The sequence below is a fragment of the Mizuhopecten yessoensis genome, unplaced genomic scaffold (genome assembly GCF_002113885.1).
Source record: "Mizuhopecten yessoensis strain PY_sf001 unplaced genomic scaffold, ASM211388v2 scaffold2369, whole genome shotgun sequence".
Classification (NCBI taxonomy): domain Eukaryota; kingdom Metazoa; phylum Mollusca; class Bivalvia; order Pectinida; family Pectinidae; genus Mizuhopecten; species Mizuhopecten yessoensis.
The window spans coordinates 413,760-424,938 of NW_018404512.1; the positions used below are offsets into that span (position 1 = coordinate 413,760).

General features: G+C 36.4%; 1 protein-coding gene across 1 annotated transcript; it reads left to right on the forward strand.

Annotated features, from left to right (window-relative positions):
- Nucleotides 1-57: 57 nt before the first annotated feature.
- On the forward strand, nt 58-10,709 carry LOC110445788 (death ligand signal enhancer-like). Its single transcript, XM_021490577.1, has 10 exons — nt 58-190; nt 2,051-2,171; nt 2,568-2,718; nt 3,015-3,275; nt 3,730-4,020; nt 4,855-5,007; nt 5,853-5,945; nt 6,465-6,624; nt 6,843-6,962; nt 7,234-10,709. The coding sequence occupies exons 1-10, from the start codon at nt 160-162 to the stop codon at nt 7,665-7,667; spliced, it is 1,815 nt and encodes a 604-aa protein (XP_021346252.1). The 5' UTR covers nt 58-159; the 3' UTR covers nt 7,668-10,709.
- Nucleotides 10,710-11,179: the final 470 nt, after the last annotated feature.

Below are 11,179 nucleotides of genomic sequence, written 5' to 3' on the forward strand. Positions count from 1 at the left end.
GAATTCCCTATTTTTTTCTATTCGGAACTCATTCAGTATTCGTCGAAGTGGGATGATCCTGCACGAGAACAACGAAAAGAGGTCACGTGGTGTTCCGGTGAAGCGGATGCCAAACAAATTGTTATAAAATTTTGTGATGTTTACACGAAATATGTAGCAATGTGGAGGTGGCTCAGTGGAATTCCCAGAGGTAAGTAAACTTTGGTTTGTGTTTTATTCCAGAAAAAGAGGATGAATTTCTTAAACGTTTTTTTTAAGGATATTTTCATCTTGAAGTAAGGTGTGTCACACTCGAGTAAAAAACATAACAAAACATCCAAGGTGACCTGGATGGCCATGCTATTTACTTCCCTTATATCTAATCCTTTGGTTTTAAAATATGTTTTTGAAGTCTAGACGAACTATTTCATTACTGTTTAAAATGGATACTAAAAATTGGTTCTATTGCTAGAATGTTAAATGATGGCCTTGGAAGTCCCAAGTTCTACTGCAACAGCACTATGATATTCTTGCACATTTGCGCTTCATTTCCACACAGAAATACGTACATGTACACGACTACTGTAACAGCTAGACACAACTTTACTCCATTTAACAATCCTATACTACATTTATGTGTGTGTGCAAATTACAATACAGTTGTTGTCATCTGCACAGATTTGTTCAGATTGAACAAATACCAATTGGCAAGTATCCAAGCTTCTAAGTATATACTTATATAGGGGTTTGTGTACACAGTAAAAAGTTCTTCGACCTAGATCTAGATAATACAGTCATAATATAGGGGCATATTACCCAATAGAACAACAATAATGATATTAATAATACTATTTATTCAGGTAAAAGGCAGATCATACACATATCACATTTTGCAGATTGGACATAAATATAAATATTATTACAGATGTTATATATTTATAAGTTATTTATGCCATAAAACTGGATTGGATAAGATTAATTTAGGCCTTTACCTGGGATGACCCAGAAAGCCAACTTGTGGCTTAACTCCAATGGGGTCCCTTAGATCTAAATAAATCAATCCAATTAACAACTTCTCCAATTTCCAAATTATTGCACATTTTTTGTTCATGTATATTTGGTTTCATGTTTCATTTTTATTTTTTATACTGACGTCACGCAGGGGTTGACAATAACTTTTAATAGGTGGTGGACCGCAGGTCCACCAGCTTTCTTGATCTTGTGGACTTGTTTAATTTCTGATGGACCTGAACAATATTCTTAGATATTAGCCCCACTGCAATATGGAGTTAGGGGATGGGAGGGAGATTAAGATATATTGTCAAAATTTTCCTAAAATTTCACCATATCATTATTATGGCAGTAGTTATTTTAAGTCCCCTACAGTCTTTACTTTTGATATTTTGTTGTTTCCTTATCAGGAAATCGTGGACTAGTTACATTGATGAGGGACTAGTAAATAATCTATTTTACCAAACAAACAAAGTTTGTGTCTAACCATGTTGTTTGTCTATTATATTTTCTATCCAAATTTTGTGGAGGTCAGCTGATGTATATATAAAAGTATCTCTGCTAACTTTGTTGATAGGCAAATATTTTCTGCACAACTGCTTTCGCTTTGAAAAGCTCACAGATGCAGTTATCACATTCGGAAGTTTTGTGCCTTCACTTTATTCAATCCACTTTGTGGTAGTAACAACGTGCCATTTCTGCTCTCAGATTTGGTTTATAGAGTATAATATTCGTCTAAAGAAGTACTAGTAGGCTCCTCCTTGTAGCTTTTTTGGCAGTTATATATACAGAACTTTAATTTGTACGTATAAGTTCAAACTGTTGCCCCTTTTCTGTTATGTATGTTGGAGTTTTAAGTTATTAAAAAGTGGCTAAAAGTTTAAATAAATTGTTATCCCTATGGTAATTATATACTTGCACAAAAAATTAAATGAGGACAATTTAACTTGTGGGATGATTAAAATTTTAAAACTTGACTGGTTTTTTATGTTTAATTTTGAATTAGATACCTTTGACATATATACACTGTATTTTAACATTTTGTTACTTTTTACTGCAGCCCTCCGTCACCACCTGCATGGTCCCAGAGCCTCAGCTTCTGGTGTTTGTAAAGAAGACGAATTAGACGAAGCAAAGAAATGTGCAGAGAGCCGACGCCAGCAGTACAAAGCCCAATACCGGTACATGTCAACCTGTTGTTAAAAAGAGTGTTGTTCTGCTAGGAAGTAGATTATTATTGTATACATATATATTCATACACACAAGTTCATAATCTATCAGAGCAAATTAAATGCTAGAAGGAAGAGGTTACTGTTAATTGTTGACCTTGGTTACAATTAGTCTTGGTTACAATTAGTCTTCTTGTGTAATGTTCAGCTTCCAGTGAGCTAAAAGAGAAGCCCTCTTTCTGAGTCGGCAACAGCAAAATTATACCTTTTTGTGTAGTTTTTAAGTTGGTGAAATATACTGTAAATGGGTGGATGGCCAATCTTTAAGCATACCTGTCCAAACAACAGTGTTCAGTTGCATATTTAATACATATACCCTAAATAAAGAAAGAAACAATGATGTTACAGGCTAGGAGCTGGGACAAACCATCAGGAAAGTTCCCATGATGACAATCAATGGCAACAGGAGTCGGGGACTGACAAAGAGAAAGGCTACCGACACACACCTAATTTCTGGACACTCTTTTGTGGACCAGGATCATGTGAGGCCTTTGGATGGGTGAGTGTCATCACACATTTTTACTGGATCATTTGTTTTCCCCAAGAATGGGAAAGGGAGATAATCATACATTCTGGACTTAACATAAATTCAACTGAAGCTTTTATATACCTTCTTTTTCTGATCAAAGAACAAGATATTTAAAAAATATTTTAAAGTATTTTTCAAGTACAGTATTATAAGTAGTTGTATGTTAACTTTTATTCCCCATATGTAAATTGGCTTTATGTTTCTGTGATGATTGTTGATGTTACTGTGCTGTTTGTTATTACCATGGTGTTTGTTGGTGTCACTAGGGGACGATTGTGGTGGTTGGTCTACAGCTTACCAGGTACCACCTACTGATAGACAGATGGGAGAAATCGAAGGACAAAGATAAGCACTCCCAATGTCTGCTCTTCAAGATATCAAGTGTGCTGCCCCAACCTTGCCTGTGTAAGAAATCTATCCTTGAAACAAATGAAACCCCTCCTTCAGATGGAAAGCGTACGAGCCCCGTGCCAGACCTGTATGAAAGATATGGGCCATTATTGAATTTTAGTACTCAAGACACCAAGGTATGTAGTGCTTGTCAGGCAATGGCAAGGTGAATCTTTGCATTGATCAAAGTCTATCCATGTGTTATAATCAGGTACATGTAATAAGTAACAGGTAGTAAGAGTTACAAAAATGTTTACTTTTAATAATACATAATAAATATCAATACCTTGCAATTTGAATTGTAGCTTTACTTTTAGAGGTGCACTTAACTTAAAGGTGAATCAAGCAAAGGAAAATAGGTTCATGGAGAGTTTAGAATTATAATCAAAGCATTGGTGGAATCTGTTTCTGTTCCAGTGATATTTAACTTCTAATAACAAAACTTTCCCAATCTCAATAAACTTTTTTCTCAAATGTCTATTCATATAGCCCATTGTTTTCCTACCTGTACCTTTACGGTACATATCCTATATTCATGACCTCTGCTATCTTCTGTGGTGTATTGTAATCTTCGTGCTGATATCCTCTTAGGATGTGGCTGTGAAGAAAGATGCTGGGGTTGTGGAGGAGGAAAAAGACAAGACCACAAGAGGGTCTTCCTTTGATCCTTTAGAAACAGTAATGAAGGAGTTTGAAACAGTTTGTCGTACATATGCAGCCGTTGGACAAAATATTGCTGGGCTTAAGAAAGCTTTGGCAGGTCAGCTGACCGAGGCTGCCAATCACTGGGCAGAAGCTAGTAGCTCAGCGTACGGCAAGGCAAGCTTCAATCTGGGTCTGTGTTACGAGACAGGGCGTGGGGTAAAGAAAAACATGAAACAGGTGAATATTTCTGAGGTTATGATACTACTCTAAATTTTAGTTCGATATGAAAGATCTATTTTTCATATCATAATGTGTTAATGATGTCATTGTTGTGTTGGAAAATGTTTTGTTTGTTTTTGGGTTACATTTAAATTGCATGTTTTTCAGGTGTCACTGAATTACGAATGTACTGTTGTTGATGACATTATCTTCTGTGTTGTGTCAGTTGTTTAGCTGTGTACAGATGTGTGTAGGTATTTGTACATTTGGGCAAATCCGAAATATTTGAAGTTAATAATTTCACGCTGAATGCATACATCTGCAAATTAGCAGGGATTATTACTCAAAATAACTATATCTCTAAATATGATATATACAGCTTAAATGAATGGTTTTAATGTCTCAAATAATGCACTATAATAGTTCCCGATAATCTATGTTTAATCTGACATTGACCTGATTGGCTGTTTGTGAGTTGGGTCTAGACAACATATGCTTGCAGTGTAAATTTACATCTGATGACTGAGTACAGAATAAAAGAAATAAACAATTGTAGCAGTCATAGCTGTAAGGATTCAAACTAAAGCAGTATATGTTGTTTCAACAAGTTTAAATTTTTACTTTTAAAAGGTAGTTTGTTCAAAAGAGAAATAATGACTCCATTAATCAGCTGTGAATATTTGCAACACATTTTGGAAAATCAACATCTTCTTTTTTTTTAGCCCAGAAACATTTATTAATGCTTTACATCTGTGCTTAATTAGCCCAATAGTGTTCAGGTTAGTTTAACATTATCACTGAAATTGAAAATCTACATTCCCTATCACATTAACTGTACAAATGTGTATGCAGGCTGTTAAACTGTACGAGCGAGCAGTGAAGGAGAACCACCCTCAGGCCATGTACAACCTAGCCCTACTCTATCTTGGGGAGGAAGAAGGACTGACATCGCCTAAATACGGTCTTCAACTCATGGAGAAGGCTGCAGAGCTTGGACTGGCACAGGTAGGACCCGGTCTCTCACTACCACACAAAACAAGAACCAGTGTGTCGGGCTTGACATATGTTAAAAGAATAATTCAAGTAGACAGACTTCATATCTTTAATTACCGGTATACATGTTTAGGGATATCCAGTTGAAACACTCTATCATCTACTTTTTAGTCCCCCATCGGTTCCCGAGGGAACTATAGGTTTGCACTCTGTCCGTCCTTCTGTCCAAGAAGTTTGTCTGTGGCATATATCTTCTATACTTTTTCACCTCGAGTAACCAGTTTTGGTGTAAAAGGACATCTTGGGATGGCAGAGTGAAAGATTTAGGTCACTGGGACCTTTGACCTTTACTTTTGATTTTTTTTGTCCGGGGCATATCTTCTATACTATTTCCCCTGGAGTAACCAGATTTGGTGTAAAAGGACACCTTGGGACGACAGAGTGCAAAAATTAGGTCACTGTGACCTATGAATTAACCTTTGACCTTTACTTTTGAAAAAGTTTGTCCGTGCATATCTTCTATACTATTTCACCTTGAGTAACCAGATTTGGTGTACAATGACATTTTTGGATAGTCAGTGTAGTTGTTCCAGTATGCACCACCCACCAGACTTAATATCCCAGTATCTGGCCCCACAAGTACAGCTATTGCAGTGTCTAGACACCTTCAGTGTGGTTGCCCCAGTGCTCGGTGGTGGCTTGACTAATGAGGCTTGACTAGATAGTGAAATGCAGCCTACAGCCACTCGCTTGACACAGAGTTCAATTCATTTTCTCTTTCTTTGGTGGGCGTGTTTTAAATTGTTATTTTTTTATATAACATGTACAATGGATGATTTACCTTGTTGATGTTCCAGGCCCAGACCTACATGGGAGTACACATCATGGGGCAGAAACAGTCCTGTCTGGACAAGGCTGTCGCCTACTTCAGAGCTGCTGCTGGCCAGGATGTGAGTTACCTCCCTTCATTAGCAGTAGTTAATTATACTATTCCATGCCTATTAAAAAACAAGAAGATGGAGTTTGACATTCATTCATTTCCACTTCCTTTTCACCCTTATACTGCTGAGGTTTCTTTCTGACCACCTGTCTGTGATGACCCCTCTGGCTTGACAAAAAGATGATTTCCTGTCAGTTACTACACACAAATCTCATTAGTTTAAGTCTGAGACAGGTAGTTAGGAAATCCAGGGACCTAATGGCATACTGCTTATGTTCAGTGCTGTTGCAAGGGTAATGCTATTGTTTAATTTATGTCAAACATAGTGCGTCTATATTTAGCAGTGACTGGGCCCCATTTTGTAATGTCAATATTTGACTCCAATAATAATTGTGATGCATTTGTTTGGCTCTCAGATCTTAAAGTGTATTTCTAGGTTTTTAGCATTTGGCTGGAATAGTATGTTTAGCATTGAGATGAAATAGCATTATGTTTAGTACTAGTTGTAAGGAAGTCTCTACTGTTACAGGACTCTGATGGAGAGTACTTCCTGGCTCTGTGCTACGAGCAGGGACTTGGAGTGGAGGAGAACAAGTGCCGTGCGGCAGACCTGTACAGCCAGGCTGCTACCAAGGGACATGATGGTGCCATCTACAATCTAGCATTCTTCCATGAACATGGACTAGGAGGTAGGATTTTAATTTTTGTTATTGCGTCTTGCTTTTCCTACCTCATTTATAGTAAAATAGAGATATTTTGCTATCAACTTCTAAACATTCAATGTTAATGTGAAGGAATTTAAAGAAACGGAAATCTAATAGACCTCTTATTTAGGAGACATTCTCTATTACTTCGGCAAAGGTAAAGTATTTCATAAAAATAAAAATAAACGTTTGTTGGTTAACAGGACTACCAGAGGATCAAGTCACGGCCATGACCTTATATAGGAAAGCTGCCAATGCAGGAAATGAGAGTGCTCTCTACCGTCTTGAGGGTCCACGTCGCCCAACCTTTCCCAACTGGAAAGGCAAGTTGTTTATTTGCTTTGTCGATGAAAAGATTAAAAAGCTAAAAATGAACTGAATCTTTTTCAATAGTAAACTTCATTCATCTATTTAAAGTTTGTTGTTTATTTGTAAAAGTATTGTTTGAACTAACACTAAAATTTGTCATGTAAAAAACTGGTTATGAACAGGTACAGCTGTCAAGCTTTGGGTAGAGAAGGAATGATAAAACTGATCCTAGCAATGGTGTTGGGGAATCCTTTGGTAAAATGGTCTTTTTTCTCCATCACACAGAACAATACATGTATGACTTTGTTGAGGAGCCACAGCTAGAGGTACGAGTCCCCATGTCCATCCAGGAAAAGCCACCAGCGGTGAAGGTACAGCCTGTTGTACAGGTTCCATCATCTTTCTCCTCTCCCTCCCTCACCGACTATGTACGCAAACACCTAGAAGATCTAGATGTGAAAAATGATGTGTTACAGCTCGATGTAGCCTCAATGTCAGTCCTGGAGCCTAAATTTGGAAAGTCCAAGAAACCAGCTTTCAGAAAGGATAAAGTATTCTTTACTCTAGGAGCCAGTGATTCTAGTGAAGCTGGTGGCCCCTTTTGGGCAGACATTGATGATATGTGGGAGGAAAATGTGATAAATGACAAAACTCACTTTTCTGCCTTGTTACAAAGAAACAATACTATGCCTGATGTGAGGTCTGTTACCTGCTCTTAATGTCATGGGAACATTAGACACCTAATTCTTCTGTTTCATTCGAATGTCATTTATCAACATATCACTCTATGTATGTTAAGTTCAATAAGTTGTGTGTATGAACATTGATGACTTTTCATGAACATAGGGCAGACCACTTTGTGTTGCAGGAAAGTTATACATAAACCAAGCAGTACTCCATAACATATAACACAGCAATTAAGCTTCTAGCCCTAAGGTGGGCAGGCTGTTTATTTGGCAGAACTGTACACAATTTTTCAAACAGTTTAACCTTCATTTGACCGCTTCATATTTGATTATTTGATATTAAAGAATAGATATTATTAAATGATTGTTCATATTGCGTCTTAAAACTGACCAAAACACTGATGGGATTACAGTTATTTTGATATTCTGTACTTTTTGCCTAATACATACGGTACTACTGGTTTAGGTACAACTTAGTTCTATCACAAAGAAATGAAATGTTCAATTGTTCTAAATGGTTGAGAGCAAATCATGAGTCAACAACATTAAGAGTTGTGGATTAACTATATATATATATTTCACAGGCAAATAAGCCCAAGAACTAAAATGGAACATTGTTACTGATTGTCTATAAACATGTGTTCCAATAGGGAACACAATCATATTAACAAACTTTAAAGTCAATCTTACTAACATTGTTACTGTTTTGTAGTCTACATATTTTTGAGAAATCCATAGAATATACCTTTAAAAGTGCCATCCTGTCAATATTATTATATAAGACCAAAATGATATGAATGTGTAGATGAGAAAATACTGCTGTTAGCTGTATCGGTAATATATTACTGCTAATTAACAATTACTTAAACCGGATGTAAGTGATTGGTTTCAATATGTAGATAAGATGTAAAAGAGTGTCCGTCTTCTTGTCGACAACACATTGAGACTTTTGTTTTTTAAACCATCAGAAAAAATAAGTCTTATTTTGTGGTTATGTTTATTGTGATCACTTGAAGAAAGATCAGAGGAGACACACATTTTCTTTTCAATTTCGATAGAAAAGGAAATATTTGATAGACCTCTAAAAGAGTGATTAAGAAACGAAGACTGACAATGTTTACATTGTATGTGGCCTACATAGTGATGTGTACATTGTTTATCGACTCCATAGCGATGTGTACATTGTTAATCGACTCCATAGCAATGTGGAGCTTGGTATGGCATTCATAGTAATGTGCTTGTATTCTTTAAGAACAATTTTGTTATTTGCCTTCAGTCATATCTTTGCTAAGAATTTTCTTTATGATTTTCCCTTATACCTGTCAAAACCAAAACTCCTGATGGGAACCTATACTTCTCATTTAAGACAGATCACTGCAGTGGAATGAGCAAGATAACTTATAATTAATGGATAGTATGATCACAAGATTTTCTCCCACCCTTCACAGGTTTGTCTCCCGTTTTAGACGGGAAAGATCAGCTTGTCACCCCCTAGGGGGAGATAGCCTCGTGCCGATTCGCACATGTTTAATTGTGACGCCATTAAAATATGTCATCGGTAAATTGTGACGTCATCAAAAGTGAATGACGATAGGCATACCCCACATGTGTTTTTGTTTACAAATATGGCAGACTACTGTCGGTGGAGCTGTGACGGAAATAATAGGATGGGAGAAAAAGAATCATCCTCTACCTTGAGGGTCTAACAGAAATCTCCAACCCTCGGGGTGATTTTTTTGGTAGTCTAACCCTCGGGTTAGACAACCAAAAAAACATCACCCTCGGGTAGGAGATTTCTGTCACACCCTCAAGCAAGGTAGGGGAAGATTCTATTAATCTTAAATTTAAATGACTGCTAAACACCCACCATTTCTGTCTTGTGCCTATGGACTTCACTGTATATCATTATTGTGTTGTATTAAGTCATTGTTAGGTGCAGATCCAGAATTTTCAATCAGTGGTGCACATTCACAGGTTCTTAATGTGAATATAGTGTTGGGCACCAATTTCTTTACATCAAATTGATGGTTAAAAGTTAAAAAAAAAATAACCTCAGTTTTGTAAGAGGAATACCTACAATTTCATCTTCATCTGATTGTTCAAGCAACATCATTAATCATAAATCAGCCTTGAAGCAAATAGTTTTTCTGTAGGTTAAACCTGAAAAAAGCAAAGTCGCATTTACACTGATGTTTTGCATAAATGAATGTAAATATTATGTATATAAAATATGTAAGGTTTTCATAAGAACCTATTTTCTACATGCTTGCAAGTATTCACATATACTGCTACTACGCTCTTTGTAGAAAGTATCAGAATGATTGTTGAAAGGCTTCTTGTGATCATGAATTACAATATTATATTTTTGCAGTGTTACAAATTCCTTTGAAATGACTGGTCAATAATGTGTTAGCTGTACATGTGTGCTTATTCTCACAGCGTAATTTGCTAAAGTCCCAATAAGTTGTCTCTTGGATTAGGTCGGAACAAGTGTTTACTTAAGGTTATGGTATCTTTGACATAATTACAGCAGAAATTATAATTGAAAAGTTGTATTTAATGCACCATATCATTATTGTGTTTTATTGAGTTAAATAAAAAATATGTTAAAAAAAATAATTCTGTATTCTTCACCATGGCATGCATATTATATCTGTATTTGGAGCATTTAAATCCAATATCCCGATCAGTCTGTATTCAGGGACTTACATTTTACTTAATTTTTACAGTGGAAGAGACTTGTTTTGTTAAGAGTGAGAGGCTCATGGTCAAAGAGACCATTCTTGTAATCACTCTGCAGAGCAGAAGAGATGTAGTAGAGAGAGAGAGGGACTGGTTTAGTCGAGAGAGAGAGAGATAGAGGTTTAGTCGAGAGAGAGACTGGTTTTGTCAAAAGTGTGAGGGTTTGTAAAACCTGTTATGTTATCACTATCTAAAGTGGGAGGGGTGCTTTTAAACAAGAATGGAATACATTTGTAGTCCAGAGTGTGAGGAACCTATTTAGTTAAGAATTGAAATGAATTGTTTTGGATTTTGTTTGTTATGCTTCAACATTATTAAAAACTTAAACTGTAAGTTTTGTGTATTTCTTTTATTTCTTTTTAGCCCACCATCATCTGATGGTGGGCTATTCAAAAACCCTGCGTCCGTGGTCCGTCCGTCCTTAAACAATTCTTGTTATCAGTATTTCTCAAAAAGTACCATAGGGATCTTTCTCAAATTTTATATGTAGGTTCCCCTTGGTCCTTAGCTGTGCAGGGCAATTTTAGAGACTGATCGGATAAACAACATGGCCGACAGGCAGTCATCTTAGATTTTGATATTGAAAGTTTGTTATCGCTATTTCTCAAGAAGTACCAGAGGGATCTTTCTCAAATTTTATTTGTAGGTTCCCCATGGTCCTTAGCTGTGCAGGGCAATTTTTGAGATCTTTCTCAAATTTTAAATGTAGGTTCCCCTTGATCCCTCGTTGTGTATGTTATATTTTGAGACTGATCATAAAAACAAAATGGATTAAAAGAAGAACAAAACATCTTTCTCATATT